The 17,756-nt window shown below is 35.5% G+C and overlaps 1 protein-coding gene across 6 annotated transcripts in view; it reads left to right on the forward strand.

The window, feature by feature from the left end:
- CUL2 (cullin 2) overlaps positions 1 to 17,756 on the forward strand; it is an 82,296-nt gene that overhangs the window by 56,245 nt on the left and 8,295 nt on the right. For all 6 annotated transcript variants that reach the window (XM_082449725.1, XM_082449724.1, XM_082449720.1 and 3 more), the window contains 9 exons: positions 12 to 174; positions 4,663 to 4,787; positions 6,710 to 6,817; positions 7,547 to 7,606; positions 8,981 to 9,109; positions 9,211 to 9,297; positions 10,292 to 10,444; positions 10,728 to 10,805; positions 15,470 to 15,536. In XM_082449725.1, the coding sequence (XP_082305851.1) occupies positions 12 to 174; positions 4,663 to 4,787; positions 6,710 to 6,817; positions 7,547 to 7,606; positions 8,981 to 9,109; positions 9,211 to 9,297; positions 10,292 to 10,444; positions 10,728 to 10,805; positions 15,470 to 15,536 (970 nt within the window). The remainder of the gene's footprint in view (positions 1 to 11; positions 175 to 4,662; positions 4,788 to 6,709; positions 6,818 to 7,546; positions 7,607 to 8,980; positions 9,110 to 9,210; positions 9,298 to 10,291; positions 10,445 to 10,727; positions 10,806 to 15,469; positions 15,537 to 17,756) is intronic.

Raw genomic sequence — 17,756 nt, forward strand, 5'->3', positions numbered from 1 at the left:
TATTTCTAAAGGTTCTAGGTAGATTAAAAGATGAAGAAATTCGATGTCGAAAATACTTACATCCAAGTTCATATACTAAAGTAATTCATGAATGTCAGCAACGAATGGTAGCAGACCACTTACAGTTCTTACATGCAGAATGTCATAATATCATCCGACAAGAGAAAAAAAATGGTAAGTGATACCAAACATCAATGTGAATAGAAATTAAATTATAAACCCACTTTTTACATCATCTTCCAGCTACCTTAGACTTCAAACATATTTAAGTAATAGTCTCTAAAATATTCGATATGCCTTTTTACAGATATTAATAATCTATTTTAAAAGATTGTTTTGGAAAAGTTTATTTTCAAACTGTATTCTAAAGTCAAAAGAAAAACTGGGAAAATGTGTTTGCACATTTTTAAAAATCACAGGTGCTAATTTCCTGAATACATTAAGAGTTTCTAGTAAATAAGAGGAGAAAAGACAAAGAACATGAAAAGGAAATATAAATAGATTTTAAATATATGAAGATGCTCAGTCTCACTCAAAATAGGGGAAATACAAAGAAATGTTAACAATAAGCAGTGAATAAAATGGAATTTTTTAGAAAAAAGCAATAAGGATTTTTAAATAGCAGGGAATAAATGTAACAAGGTATGTGTCAGACCTACACAGAAAAGTAAACATTGTTGAAAGCAACATTGATTTATAGATCCAGGGCAATCTTCTCAAAACCCAAGATTTTTTTTTAAACTCTGAAACTCTGAAAGTTATACTTACTCTTCAAGACAATTTTGAAGAGCATGATGCGAAAACTTTGCGGGATAGCATGACTTGTAAAAACCACAGTAATTAGGAATATGAGGCGTTGGTGCAAGGATAAGCAAAGAGACCAATGGAATAAAATAAAAAGCCGAGAAATAACCTATGCATATGTAGATACTTCATTTAAGACTAAGGCAGTCCTGCAGAGCAGTGGGTGAAGGATAGTGTTTTGAACACACAGCGCCAGGTCCGTTGGATATCCATGTGGGAAAAAACCGAAATTTGATCTCTACCTCAAACACCATATACAAATTCAATCAATTCATTTTGGGCTTTTGATCTCAATGTAAAGCAGTAACACTTCCAGAAGATAATATAGGAGAATAACTTCATGACCTTGGAGGTAGAGAAGAATATTTTAAATAAGACACAGAAAGCACTAACCACAAGGAAAGATTGATCAAGTTGACTACTTTATCATTAAAAACTTTGGATCATTAAAAAACCATTAAGACCATTGGATCATCAAAATAGCATCACAATGACAGTCATAGGACAAAGGAGCCAAGAATACACAATGGGGAAAGGACAATGTCTTTAATAAATGTTTTTGAAAAAGCTGGACAGCCACGTGCAAAAGAATGAAACTGGACCACTGTCTTACATCATACAGAAAAATTAACTCAAAATGAGTTAAATGCTTGAACCTAAGACCTGAAGCCATAAAACTCCCAGAAAGAAAGGCGATAAACTCCTTGACATCCGTCTTGGTGATGATTTTTTGAATCTGACACCAAAAGCAAAGGCAACAAAAGCAAAAATAAACAAGTGGGACTCCATCAAACTAAAAAGCTTCTGCACAGCAAAAGAAACCATCAGCAAAATGAAAAGGTGACCTACTGAATGGGAGAAAATATTTGCAAATCATTTATCTGGTAAGGGGTTAATATCCAAAATATATAAAAGACTCATACAACTCAATAGCAAAAAGACTGATTAAAAAATGAGAAGATCTGAACAGACATTTTTCTAAAGAAGACTTACGGATGACCAGCAGGTACATGAAAAGGTGCTCAACATTATTAATCATCAGGGAAATGCAAATCCAAACCCCGGTGAGATACCACCTCACACCTGTTAGCATGGCTGTTATCAAAAAGACTAGAAATAACAAATGTTGACGAGGATGTGACGAAAAGGGAACCATCGTGTACAGTTGGTGGGATAAAAATTAAAAATAAAACTATCACGTGATCTCGCAATTCTACTTCCGGGCATTTATCCAAAGAAAACAAAAACACTAACCCCAAAAAATATATGAACCCTGTTCATATATGTTCATTGCAGCATTATTTACAATAACCAAGATAAGGAAACAACCTAAGTGTCCATTGATAGGTGAATGGATGAAAATAAACACACACACACAGAGAAATATCAGCCATTAAAAAAAAAAAATGAAATCTGCTATTTTGCAACAACATGGATCGACCTCGAGGGCATTGTGCTAAGTGAAATAAGTCAGACAGAGAAAGACAAATATCATGTGATCTCACTTATACATGGAATCTAAAAAACAAAACACACGAACTCATGGATATGGAGAAGAGCTTGGTGGTTGCCAAAGTCAGGGGGGATGGGTGAAGGGAGTCAAAAGGTTTAATAACTTCTAATTATTAAAAAAGTAAGTCATGGGGATGTAATAATGTATAGCATGATGACTATAAGTAATAATACCATGTTGCATATTTGAAAGTTGCTAAGAGAGTAGATTTTAAAAGTTCTCGCAGATATCATATAATGACACTTATATGTGTAATCTAGAAAAATGGTATAGATGATTTTATTTACAAAGCAGAAATAGAGGCACAGAGGTATGGATACCAAGGGAGAAAGGGGTGTGGTGGGAGGAACTGGGAGACTGGGATTGACACATATACATTATTGATACTATGTATAAAATAGACAACTGATGGGAACATACTGCATAGCACAGAGAACTCTACCTAATGCACTGTGGTAACCTAAATGGGAGGGAAGTCCAAAAGGGAGGGGAGATCTGTATGTGGATGGCTGGTTCATTATGTTGTGCAGTGCAGGCTAACACAACAGTGTAAAGCAACCATACTCCAATAAAAATTAATAAAAAAATAGAATAAAAATTTAAAAATTCTCATCACAAGAAAAAAGTTGTAAATATGTATGGTGACAGATGTTAACTTGACTGATTGTGGTGATCAGTCTGCAATATATACCAATATCATTATGTTATAAACCTGAAACTAATATATGTCAATTATACCTCAAAAAGAAAAAAAAAAGGCAGTCATAGGGTTATATATTTGCAATCCCTGAAAAAGGTTTATGTCCAAAATATAAAATAGTCAAGAAGTTTGAACAGGCACTGCAGAATAGAGGATATCCAAATGGCCAATAAACATATAAAAAGGCTCTCAATCTCACTAAAACAGAGGAATGCAAATTAAAACCAAACTAAGGTATCAGTACTTAATCACATTTTGATATAAAATGAAAAAGACTGAAAATAATAAGTGTGTGCAAGTGTGTAGAGTAACAGGAACCTGTTATACGTTGGACCTAGAGTATAAATCAACGCAACCACCTTGAAACACTGCCAGTGAGTGACTGCTAATGCTGAACAAACACATCTCTTACGGTCCAGCTGTTGCTCTCATAGGTGTTCAACCCCCCCACCCAAAATGCATGCACACATGCACAAAAAGACATGCACAAGCATGCTCACATGCACAAAAAGACATGCACAAGCATGCTCACAGCAGCATTGTTTGTAATAGCTCCAAACTGGAAATAGCTCAAATGTCCAGTAACAGCAGAATGAATTAAAGTACCGCATATTCACACAATGAAATATTATAGGAGAGTGAAAAGGAACACGTTATAGCTGCATACAACACAGGTGAACCTTATGAACATGTTGAACCAAAGAAACCAAACATGAAAGAATTGTATGATTTCACTTGTATAAATGGTTCAAAACAGGCAAACTGAACCTGTGGTTTGGTTTAGTTTAGTAAGTAACTAATCTGTCACGACAGTGATTACCGTTGCAGAAGAACAGGAGGGGTAGTGATTGGAAAGAGGTATGAAGGGGACTTCTGAGTGGAGGTCATGTCTGTTTCTTACTGTGGGTGGTGATAACTTTGGGAGGGGGGTTCACTCATGATAATTCATTGAGATATACACTTATGGTTTGTACGTTTTTCTGTATGTGTGTTATACTTCAGTAAAAAGTTTAAAATAAAAACCACTACACTGAGATATCATTTTCCACCTCTCAGTGCAAAGATCAAAACATTTGTTGGCAAGGGAGCTCCTGGCCACTGGGAGCTCTGTCTAGAAGGTCCTTTTACAAGACTAAGCTTTGCATGGCAGTCCCACTTCTAGGGATTTATACTGCAGAGATTCTTGCCCATATGCAGGATTATTAATTGTAACATTGTAATATCAAGAGATTGGAAACAACCAAATTCCCATCAACTGTTAAGTAATTGTTGTAATGTAGCCATAAAATGGAGTGCTAAGCAGTTGTAAAATATGAGGAAATGCTTTGTGTACTGATGTAAAAAGATCTCTAAGTCAAGATGTTGTTTACAGTACATGAAATACGCTACACTATTTGTATAAAAAGGGGCAGAGGGAAGAATAGTGTATTTGCTTGAATGGGTAGGAAACAGCTTTGAGAAGATACTAAACAACCACAACATTGCTCTCCCAGGGGAAGAGGATGGGGTGATTGGGAGAAAGGTGTGGGGATCTGGCTCTGCAAACTCTTCTGTAATTCTGCGTTTGGAACCATATATTACCTATTATATTAAAAACATTTTTAAACTGTTTGGAACTTTAACAATAAATTTCTTTTTCCCTCAGACATGGCAAACATGTATGTCTTACTCCGTGCTGTGTCCACCGGTTTACCTCATATGATTCAGGAGCTGCAAAATCATGTCCATGATGAGGGCCTTAGAGCAACCAGTAATCTTACTCAGGAAAATGTGAGTTACATAAGGAACTGGAAAATTTTTCTCTTAACCAGATTATCGTGGAGTTTTTCTTTTGACTTTACTGTTTAAAAGCATGAAAGAGAAGTCCTACCATGCCAATAAATGAAACGTCTTTATTAAAATGTTCAAACCTAGAAGTTGTCGGACACATTTTGGAATTATCAATTATTAGAAAATCAATGAATAAGATAAACTTCTTCCTACACACTGTCGTGTTCATTTAGCAATTGTTAATTTCTCACAGAAAAGTATGTTTGCTGTTTCTTTTTTTTTTTAATTAATAATTAATTTTTGGCTGTGTTGGGTCTTCATTGCTGCACGCGGGCTTTCTCTAGTTGCGGTGAGCGGGGGCTACTCTTCGTTGTGGTGTGCCGGCTTCTCATTGCGGTGGCTTCTCTTGTTGCAGAACACGGGCTCTAGGCGTACGGGCTTCAGTAGTTGCAGCGCATGGGCTCAGTAGTTGTGGCTCGCGGGCTCTAGAGCGCAGGCTCAGTAGTTGTGGCCCACGGGCTTAGTTGCTCCGCGGCATGTGGGATCTTCCTGGACCAGGGCTCAAACCCATGTCCCCTGCATTAGCAGGCAGATTCTTAACCACTGTGCCGCCATGGAAGTCCCTGTTTGCTGTTTCTAAGTAGTCTTGTTTCTGTGTAACTGGCATTAATGTTTAGTTAGTTGTAGTGGTAATGGTATTAATCAGTGATAATATTGACAACTTACAATTTGATTTCCTTTTACATGCCCTGGATTTGATAGCCCGGGAAGCAAATTTGGATTAAAACTATCTTCCCTAAATATATGCTTCCTACCCAAAATACCCAGCAGTGACCTTCATATCCCTAATCCCCATCTTTCTCAAGAGTTCCCTGCCATTTAAATTACTGTTTTCAATAAGGTGTCTCCTATCAAAGTGTGCTCCTATTGTCAAATTTTGTTGGACCACCTTCTTTGTTTATACTAGTGATGGTTGACAAATAAGATAGACATGACATCACATGTCACTTCTCTTTCCTATGTAGAGCCGTTTGCTCCTCCTGTAATGCAGTGATCTGTGTATAGACCTCATTGTTCAGGAGCATTTATTAAATGCTGATCTCCTTAGTTGTAGATTTATTTGTCTTTGGAAGATAATTCTTAGATGTTATGTCCTGCCACAGTAATGCATAAACTTTCCCATTTTTTGTAAAACTATTAATTTATGTTGCTTAGATCTAATAGCCTGTATTATTTATTAGGTTTCTTAGTTTATATTAGTTTTACAGATTCAGGGTGTGGAATGACATTGGGCATAGAGGCATAGAGTTTGGTGTCAAGGCCTAGGAGATGCAAATACAAGAGAATGCGTTTGTAGGAGACTCAGATAATTTTATCTGACTTAGAAGTCTTAGGTCTAACTTCATAGTTATCTCCATTAAGAATGAAAACTCACTTTTGCACTACTAGGTATTTCTTCTCTCTGAGATGTGGGGAACTGTACTGCCCAACTCTAGGGGTCTCAGTTTTCACAGATAATGGCTTTTTAACTTCTCCTCTCTCTCTCAGCCTTCAGTGGCTTTGAAGGCCGTTTTTATTTACATAATCCTCTATGAAAGTGATAGGCCTGGTAGTTCTGAGATTGTATCTTGTTACACTTAAGATACAGAATTCCAGCACCAGAGAGAAATGTTTTTCCCATGCGTTCTTCTGGCAGAGGAACTACAGTCCTGCATTTCCAGTGTTGAATGACAGCTAATTTCAACATCAAAGTTTTAGATTTTTAAGACCGTCTTAGCTAAAAACATTTTTTGAGGGTGTGTGTCGTGTGTAACATTATTTGCTTAGGGAAAGCTTTACTCTTAAACGACTCTTCACTAAGCCAAATTATACCCTTGAACTTCTTAAAATGTGGTTTTGTACTTTGTATTTCATATTTTTAGATGCCAACACTATTTGTGGAGTCAGTTCTGGAAGTACATGGTAAATTTGTTCAGCTTATCAACACTGTTTTGAATGGTGATCAGCACTTTATGAGTGCGTTGGATAAGGTAACTTTTTAATACATATATCCTTATCTATATATAATTTTCTTCATTTAATCATTATTCTTTAAGGTAGTTTCAGAATTAGGGCTTCTAATTGTGAGATTTCTAATCTGGAGATGGAGATTGACCTTAACCAACCAATTTCATAGGGAAAGTCAAAATAGAAGTGTGTAACATAACTTTTAAGTGAGTAATTGAATGATTGAATTGAATGCTTGAATTATATGGGAATTGAATTTCCCATGATTATGCTATAAAAGGAGACTTGTTAATACACTAGTATGTTCTGAAAAATACATGTATAATTTTAATATTCTTTAGTGCTCATTTTTCCTTTGAATATAATACTTAGGCTATAATGAATAATATTTGAAAGAAAAGTAAATATTATATTTTACAAATTTTTGAATTTAAATTTGCCTACATGGTTGTTGTAAGATTTTTAAAAATATAGCCTTATTTTATGTGTGTTCAAATATCAGTAATGAGTTATAAAGAGTATCTTTCAGTAGGAACAGGATTATATATAATCATTATATAATTACCATGAGGGACACAGTGAGAGGAGTTTACCCTTTGTTAGATATGACAACAGTATTAACAAACTACCCCCAAAATGCCATGTTTTATGTAGGGTAGTAATTTTTGGACGTACAGATTATAGCATATATTGAGCCAGCTGTGTTTTTACCCTATTAATGGTGGCTAATTCCTGGTCTGTCTTCTATATAGGCCCTTACATCAGTTGTAAATTACAGAGAACCCAAGTCTGTTTGCAAAGCACCTGAGTTGGTAAGTTTGATGGTTGCATAAATGTAAACATATGAAAAGTCAGCATTAGAAAATGCAAACTGAGGTGAATGTCAAATTAATTTGTTTTTGTAGCATTTTTTTAAAAAGTAGTTGAAATTAATTATTAAAAATAAAAACGTGTCAACACTGTATATCATTTGGCTTTTATTTAAGGAATGCAATAGGTCATCTCTGTAGCCTTTTCTTAAATAATTGAAGGAGAAAATATTCCATTTTACAATGATTGGGTTTGAAAGTATGACTGCTTTAAAATAATTTGCATTACTTTTCGTGGAGATTTTATTTTATCTGAGATCTAAAGGGAATTTGATGAAAAATGTTTGATAACCTTTAAAGGAAACTTGCTTACAAGGTTGTTGTGAGATTTTTTAAAAAGTACTTATGTAATGTCAGAAATGACAGAACTGCTCAAAACTCACCTAGGTGTTCCATCTAAACTTAATTACTTATATCATTGCTGTATTGATCATTCAGCGTTGATTAGATTTTTTTTTTTTATAAATTTATTTTATTATTTATTTATTTATTTTTGGCTGCGTTGGGTCTTCGTTGCTGTGCATGGGCTTTCTCCAGTTGTGGCGAGTGGGGGCTACTCTTTGTTGTGGTGCGCGGGCTTCTCGTTGCAGTGGTTTCACTTGTTGCAGAGCACAGGCTCTAGGCACACGGGCTTCAGTAGTTGTGGCTCGTGGGCTCATTAGTTGTGGCTCGCGGGCTCTAGAGCGCAGGCTCAGTAGTTGTGGCGCACAGGCTTAGTTGCTCAGCCGCATGTGGGATCTTCCCGGACCAGGGCTCAAACCCATGTGCCCTGCATTGGCAGACGGATTCTTAACCACTGCGCCACCAGGGAAGTCCTAGATTTTTTACTGTTTATGTTTTTTTTTTTTTTAATTAATTAATTAATTTATTTATGGCTGTGGTGGGTCTTCGTTTCTGTGCGAGGGCTTCCTCTAGTTGTGGCAAGCGGGGGCCACTCTTCATCGCGGTGCGCGGGCCTCTCACTATCGCGGTCTCTCTTGTTGCGGAGCACAGGCTCCGGACGCGCAGGCTCAGTAGTTGTGGCTCACGGGCCTAGTTGCTCCGCGGCATGTGGGATCTTCCCAGACCAGGGCTCGAACCCGTGTGCCCTGCATTGGCAGGCAGATTCTCAACCACTGCGCCACCAAGGAAGCCCCTGTTTATGGTTTTTTAAAAATTTCCCTGATGACATATATTTCAAGTTCTTTAGTGCATGTCCATGATTTTTAAAACATAAGTTTGAGGATGGCAAAGACTGTGATCTTATTTTGTGTTGCTGCCACTGTGCCTCCTTTGAGAAGGGCCCTCTGTAAGCGTTACTGTCAATTTCTATTTGAGCTCGCTAAGTACTGTGACAACTTGCTGAAGAAATCAGCCAAGGGGATGACAGAGAATGAAGTAGAGGACAAGCTCACGAGCTTTATTACTGTCTTCAAATATATCGACGATAAGGATGTTTTTCAAAAGGTAAGTTGTGAATCGAGAGGTTTTATGTGTCAGCTTTGATTTATTTTTGAACTTTAAATCATCAGAAAGGAAGTAATCTTTTAAAATATTTTTTAATGTAGTTCTACGCAAGAATGCTGGCGAAACGTTTGATTCATGGGTTATCCATGTCTATGGATTCTGAAGAAGCCATGATCAATAAATTAAAGGTACTGTAGGCCTTTGATAGGATAATGTCCTAGAAATTATTCCACTAGCACACAAAGATGTTCACTGTAGCAATATGAGTAATAACAGGAAATAATTCATCAACAGTTGACTGGTTAAATGTAAAGTGGTGTAGTCTCATGGTGGGATATGCAAATGCTGTATTAAAGGACAAAGTCTCTCTATATGTTGATATAGAATCATCCACAAGATAAAGTGTTAACTTTACAAAAGACTTGTATTACTTATAAATGAACACACCTAAAATATTCCGTTAAATACAAGTTTTGTGGAGTGCATTTGAATTTCAGTTCACTTTTATGTCATTTTAGCTTACACACTGATGAGATAAGCAGTTGCTAATTTTTTTTATCCTGGGTTATTCAGTAGTTGATAATTTTCCTGTATGGTATACATTGAATATGTTGTCCTTTTTAAATATACCAAAAATAACTTACCCTTTAATTTTTAGAGGTAATGTTAACAAAGCTTTTTATATCCCAAGATTAGAGATCCAAATTTTCTGACCTGGTGATGACAGAGTTTTGAATAATTTCAAAGAAATAGATTTCTTTATTACTCATTTGATGGTGTTAAAAATCTGCCTCAGTACCCTCCTTTTTAAGAAATATTCCCAGTTATCTTTCATGTATATTTGATACTATCTGTGAACCTTATAAGGTATCTTACATTTAGTAATGGAGCATTTTGTAGTGTTGAAATGATATACAGATTTATAGAAAAGTTCTTGATTTAAAGGGAAATTTGTTTCATAAATATTTGTTTTCATTCACTTATTTAATCTGCATTTAAAAAAAGGAATTTTTGAAAGGTTTTGAATAGCTGCTTTGGGTCATGAATAATACAGGCCTTTGGTGTAAGTGTACAAGCAGGACCTTTGACCATAGACCTAGCAGTACAAAACATTCTTAATAATCAGTATGGTTTATTATTTTTGTTTTTAAGTCATATGTTTTTTAAAACTTTCTTTTACAGCAAGCCTGTGGTTATGAATTTACCAGCAAGCTACATCGGATGTACACAGATATGAGTGTCAGTGCGGATCTCAACAATAAGTTCAACAATTTTATCAAAAATCAAGACACAGTAATAGATTTGGGAATTAGTTTTCAAATATATGTTCTACAGGTATGAATATGTGTTTCATTATGAGCATTTACTAATCATTTCAAATACTCTGATACGAAGGATTAATAGATTGATGCCTGATTACCTTTCTTTCAATCAGAATATTATAGCTTCTAAAGTTATATGTTATATTGATCTGGAATGAACCGTGCCTTGATAGTAATGCTGGTGGGTTTTATCAACATTTTGAGGAAGGAGAAAAAGGTGCTTTAGTTGCTTAAATCATTTTATAAACATTTACTTTCAAGTGAGATGTTTAACTATTTGACTTTTCTCCTTCTAGGCTGGTGCATGGCCTCTTACTCAGGCTCCTTCATCTACATTTGCGATTCCCCAGGAATTGGAAAAAAGTGTACAGATGGCAAGTTGGCAGAAAATATATTGGAAGACCTAAGGAATTTTAATAATTATCTTCACGTTATATCGCTTTAAATATTTCTCCAAAGTCTTGAGGGCTCACGTGATATAAAAATATATTCACAAATTATGGTTATTCTGCCTTGTAGGAAGACTGTAAATTATTGTAGTTTCTAATATTAAAACTAAAATGCTAAGGGTGTCAGTTCTTTGTCAGAGCATGTCTCTTATTCTTAGTAAACCTGTTATCTGTAATGTGAAATATTTTAGAAAAAATAGATTGAAGCTGGAAAATTCAAGTAAAAATGGCTTTAAAGTGTGACTGAATAGAAACCATAGACTTCTTACCCAAAGCTTTTAAAGAGACTGTGGAGACTACATCTTTAACAGCTGTTGAGATGTAACTTGTACCATACGGCTTAGTCATGTAGTCCTGTAGTCATTGTATCAGGCTGCCGTAACCAAACAGCACAGCCTGGATGGCTTATGAATGACAGAGATTGATTTCTTATGGTTCTGGAGGCTGGAAGTCTGAGGCCAGGGTGCCAGCACGGTGGGATGAGGGCCTAAGGTGACAGACTTCTTGCTGTTTCCTCACATGGTGGAAGGGGCTAGGGAGCTCTGTGGAGTCTCTTTTATAAGAGCACTAATGCCATAGATGAGGGCTCCATCTTCATGATCTAAGCACCTCCCAAAGGCCCCACCTTCTAAAACCATCACATTGGGCGTCAGGATTTCAACATGAATTCGGGGAGACACAAACATTCAGGTCACAGCACTATACAGTTCACTCAAAGTGTACACTTTCAGTGGTTTTCAGTATATTCAGAGAGCTTTGCAACCACCAGCACCATTTTAGAACATTTTAATTACCCTAAAAGAAACCCCCTACGCATCAGTAGTCACTCCTCACCTTCCCCAATTCCCTCCCCTCTCCCTAGCCCTAGGCGGTCTGCTTTCTTTCTCTGTAGATTTGCCTGTTCTGGACATCTCATGTAGAGCTATGTCACACGTGGTCTTTTGTGACTGCCTTCATTCACTTTGCAGAAGAATGTCAAGGTCCATCCATGTTTGAGTCTGTGCCAGTAGTTCATTCCTTTTTATTGCCAAATAATATTCCATTGTATGGAGACACCACATTTTATTTATCCATTCATCAGCTGTTGGACGTTTGGGCTGTTTTGACTTTTGGGTGTGTAAGTAATGCTGCTATGAACATTCATGTACAAGTTTTTGAGTGGATGAACATGTTTTCGTTTCTCTTGAAACTGACCCTTTTTGATTATCTCACCAAACGAGGCTTATCTTTTAATAGTCTTTTACTTGGGCAGTAACTTGAGGTTGTGAACCAGTGAGTTATGCATATGTTTATGAAGTTTAAAATGAAAATGGTATTTCATTACACTATTTACTAGAGATGTTCACAGTGTGTAGTTTGAATCATTACATCATGTATGTATGTTATTTTTGCTTCTTTCAAAATAAGGATTATAAATCAAGTAACACAGTGTAAGCTCCGGAATCATAACTCCTGATTTTAAATGTCTGTTCTTCCGTTTACTGTGCTCTGTGACTTTGGGCAAATAACTTCCGAATTTTTTGTTAACTGATAATACTGCTACTCAGAGTGTTAATATGAAGATGAAATATGTAAAGCGCTTAGTCTGGTATATAAGAAGTACTCAATAAATGCTGAAAGTAGAAGTAATAGTTAATAGTGATAGTAGTGGTAATAGCAGAGTAGCCAGGTAGATTTCAAGATACCATACATAAGGTGGACTTTCCGAATAGGAGTCTGATTTAGGACTTTCTGCGTCCTAGAAAAGGCATGATAGTGCAAACCATCTTAGAAACTTCATGAAGAAGAGCATTTGTTTGGATGGGCAGAATATGATCCCGGGGCAGGGGATGGGGTAACCAGGTGTAAAGCACTTTGATGTATTTGTGATCAGGCAAGAGAAAGAAAACTGACCCCTCACCTTTGACAGTCTTAAACCTTATTTCTTCTTAAGAGCCTGCTTTTCCAATCGAAATTAAGGGACAGGGTGGGGGCTGGCAGAACTAAAATCTCCTTTAAGTTTGTTATTCTTCTCTTCCTCCTTGAAATAATTATTTTCCAGTAATTATTGGAATACTGGAATCAACCCCTTAAACTTCATTTATTAACATATGACCTTCCCCCAGGTTCCAGTGTCCTCATTTACAAACAGGAAGTGGGTTCCTTTCTGACTATAAATTATGATTCCAAGCATATCATTCTCTCAGTTTGGACTTTCTCTAATTACCAGTAGAGGGAGTTTGTCCTTACATTTCTCCTAGTAAATCCAAGTTTTCAGTCACATAAGAATGAAAATCCATCTGTGTATTTAATAGTGTACATTTTTTCACATGTAAATTAATTCCTCTTGCTTTAATGATCATCTGTATATTTCCCATCTTTCCCTTAAATATAGCTGTTTATCAGAAATCACATCCATTTTACATGTATCTTAAAACTATGGAAATTAAGCTTTAATTAAAAGCAATTTATTTTGGGGACTTCCCTGGCGGTCCAGTGGCTGAGACTTTGCCTTCCAGTCGGGGCAGCTGGGGACGCGGGTTGATCCCTGGGTGGGTAGCTAGGATCCCACATGCCTCGGGGCAAAAAAACCAGAACATAAAACAGAAGCAATAGTGTAGCAAGTTCAATAAAGACTTTAAAAATGGTCCACATCAGAAAATCTTAAAAAAAGTAATTTATTTTGCACATTAGACCAGTATATCTTAAATCTACTTTTGTACCTGGTCCACAAACCTGAATAATAACTAAAGAAATATAAGGTAGTGTATATTAGTGCAGCTCTCTGTTTGAAGTGAATAAGCTCATCAAATATGAAACGTTCATTTTTAAGGCCCCTTGAGTTTCAATTAATGCCCTCAAATGGTATTTGAAAGATGCTCTCTGTTAGCCTGACTATTATAACTATTAAGCCTGACTTTAAAATGAGAAGTTTAGTCAAGGTGTATTTATTACTAATAAACTTGGATAACACGGTTATTTAATGATATCATTAAGCAAGATGTTATAACTTTTGTCTTTTAATACCAGATGAATTGATACTAGTCTCATTTGGAACTGAATCTTTTTGCTCTTGACTAGCTATGGATATGAGAATCTTTATAATCAGATTTTAAATTTAAGGATAAAGGAATGCTTTCTTTAATCATCAATCAATCAATCATCAATAAAACTTTAATGATAGTACTAGTTGCTAGGGCTATAACGAGGTAAAGCATGTGCTTTCAGAGCTTGGAATATACATCCTAAAGCTAGTTTTGCACTTACATAATTTATAAAGAGCATTTTAAAGTTTGGTTTTCTCAGTTTCAAAAATGTTTTATTTTGCTTTTGTCCATAAATTCCTTATAAATGTTTCATAATTACAAATTGTATAGTAGTAATTGAATTTTATTGACACCCAGGGAGATTATTAGTCAGAGCATACCTCTGGGATCCTTTTATGACATACTTTGATTTTTTTCTTTGTCTAGATTAGGACCAGGCAGAAAATCATAAGTATTCCAGGTGCCAGTCATTTCCTATTTATCCTGCCAAGGGGCTGGTGAATTTGCTCATAGAGGAGAATGCTGCACCACTGGAGGGAAAAAATGCTCAAGTTTCAGCTTCCCAGGACTATCTTGGAATAAATTGCTAAAAGAATTCACTAATTCTCCTGGCTGGCAGCTGTGAACTTTTGTTGTAAGGAGTGGGCATAGTGCAGCTTACAGGTCAAATGTTGCTGACTGCTTTGTTTAAACTTCATTTTGAAAGTACAGAAAGTAAAGTTTGAAGTACAGATAAAAGCTTTAGGTATGTTACATATGGCTCGTCATGCTAAAAGTATGTCCACAATTCTGAATTGTGATGTGATGAATATATTTATTTTTCAGTTTTATATGGAAGTTGAGTTTTTACCTTTTTTACATTCCAGTATCATTTTCTCGCTGTAGATTATGTACTAGCTCTTTAGAAGATATGAACTCTCTATTTTTTGGACTGATGTTCTACATTCAATCTGAGGGAGGAATTTAAAAGATTTTAAAGCTACGTTAATAGAATGTTAAATTTAATTTTTCACAATAATGTCAACAAAAGATACAAAGACAGGCCTCTGAAGCTTTGCTTGTATTAGTGTTTGACTGCATGTGGAAGTTAAATCGTGGAATGTCACTTTTGGAGTGACCCCTGATATTATTCAACCCATCCATTCAGCAAGGGTATATGTTGGCAAATAGGAGACTAGAAATGAAGGTTTGATTTATATTTTCATGTTGAAATGTATATGGTAGTGGTTTTTTGGTCAGGGATTTTATTTATAAAGTCCAAATTGATATCATTCAAAATGATAATTTCTGAATTTATACAAAAAGTTAAATTTGCAGGGCTGTGGTTTGGTGGAAAGAACCACAGACAGGGTTTTAAGTGAAAAGAGCTGGCCTGATACTTATATGATCTTTGTCAGGAACTTGCATAGATGTGTTTTCTCATCTGTAAAACGAGTAAATATACCAGATGGGCTCTAATGTCTTCTCTAACATGAATTTTTTTACTTTTTTAGTGTAGTGATAGCCAAGTAAGTTAGGTTGTAGTAGCTGAAAATAATTTGATTCCCTTTTTCTTTTTTACAGTTTGAATTATTTTACAGCCAGCATTTCAGTGGAAGGAAACTTACATGGTTACATTATCTTTGTACAGGTAAAATGCATTCAATTATATCTAGTTTAATGAAATTTACCTGATATAATTATGTTAAAAATTTGGAAAGCGATTTCATAGGCCCTAATTATAGTTGTTGTTTTTTCCCTAATTTTAGTTTTTAACGTTTTCTTCTTCATCTACCTTTCTGGTTACCATTAAAGCAACTAATAATGAAGTTCAAGTGAAGCACTTTTTTTTTTTTTAATTTGCATTCCTTTTATTATGAGTAAAGTTGAGCACGTTTTTATATGGTTAAAGTAAGTGCAGCATTTTTAATAGTGTTTTATAATTATGCTACTTATAAAGAGTTTCTGAATTTTATAATGGTTTCCTACATTTCTGTAACAGACCACTTTTTATAGATATTAGGAATTTTATTTAGAAACCCAGACTTGATGAAACAGATATCTTAAAAACCTCTTCTCTCTAGATATGGCAGATATCCTCAAAAATTTCATTAACTATTATAGCATCACAAGGAGACCTAAACATATGATTTTTATTTGTAGTACTGTAGTGAACGGCAGTAGTAAACGCTTTTTCCAGAATGTCCCAATTAACTTCCAGTACTTTCCAGTCTTAGAAAAGTTTAATCAAAATCTAATCATTAAAAAAAAAAAAAAATCTAATCATTTCCTTAGCTTCTTCCTGGAACAGTGGGGTCTACTAATTGGAAAGTAGGATTAATACTTTGAGTGATTGGAGCCTGTATTCAGTTTCTCTAAGCTGCCTGAAGATGTTAGCCAAAGCAAACACTCAGAATTTCTCTACTTTTGCTAAAGCTATGCTTTGAAAAGTACATTGAATCAACTTTCTCTTTGTATAAGAGGGAAAGGATGGCCATGTATGTTAATGTCTCTTAGAAATGGTACAAGAAAATCTGATTAGTTGCCATACCTTTATTTAGGAAATACACTCACCTAAGAGAAATTTCATCTAAGTAGTTTCTCGTAAGTACCATTTATTTGACTACTTTATATTTGGAATATGATGTCTCATTTTGTTAGTAATACATATTAGTACATAATAATTAGTACATAGTAATACATATCTTTACAAGTTTATCTTTGTTGAACAAATTGGGCATTTTAATTTTTTCAGTAGTTTGTGAAATAAAGAGATGTTCATTGATATTCTTAGTAAGTGGTCGCTTAGTAGTTGGCCTTTAATTTTACATCTATTGTGAATTTTTTATATTCTCATTTAGTAAATATAATTGATTTTAAGGAAAAAAACATTGCTGGACCAGTGTTTTAATGTATGTGGATTAAGTTTACTTTTACTTCCCCTAAATATCTATCTTGGGGAGTTTAAACTCCCTTGCATTACCTCAGCAATAATTAGTCTGTCTCCTAAAGTAGTTTTAATGAGGGATTTACTATTTTGGTGTTTGGCAACTAGTTATATATTCAGATTAAGATATTATTGGTGAGAATGCTTCTTCGGTGGTCCTGTGTGCTCGTGTTGCGTTACATCAGAAGGCACGTGGTGTCAGACTGTCCCACTGTGAGAGACAGTAAAGTGGCCACTTGGTTGAGGTGATATTTCCGTTGTGAGGAGACTGTTTCCCCTTTTCAATTAGCAGGTGATCTGAGGGGTGACACTTAGGGCCCAAATGAATACCGTCTTCCAGGAACAACTGTATCTGATGGTTGTAGCATCCACTGGTGATCACTGCTTGAATCAGTTATCTTCTTCCTGGTTGTAGATCAGTGATACTCTGTCATGCACTCAGCATTTAGTAGCTGGCATTCTTCTGTAAGAACAACTTTCCCTTAGAGACTCGGTTGCTGATAGGTAGTAGAGGAGTAACTTGGATGAAAGTAGTGTGAGAGTTCTGCCTACTCTTTATTTCTGGTAATTGTTAATTACCACTTCAATTATGGTGGTCTGATTTTTCAATGTATGTATTAGAATGTTTTATTCTAGTTTGGAGTTTCTTAAAGTTTGTCAACCTATTCTGAAGGTTAAATGACCTCTTTGTCATTTTCCTTTTCTGTTTACACAGCAGTAATTAAGTGAATCATCCAGATTTGGGATTTCCTTCCTTGCCCCACATGTTCCTCCACCCTTTCCCCAGTCTTTCCAGCCATGAGCTGAGTAATAAGAGAATGGTGCTGAAAAAAAGTGGAAAGAGGTCCATGTACCCTGACACCAATAATTTATTGAAAAATAGCAAGAAAAAGTCATAAAACAAAACTAACAAGTTTTCCTGTT

This window comes from Balaenoptera physalus (genome assembly GCF_965194825.1).
Source record: "Balaenoptera physalus genome assembly, chromosome: 2".
Classification (NCBI taxonomy): Eukaryota; Metazoa; Chordata; class Mammalia; order Artiodactyla; family Balaenopteridae; genus Balaenoptera; species Balaenoptera physalus.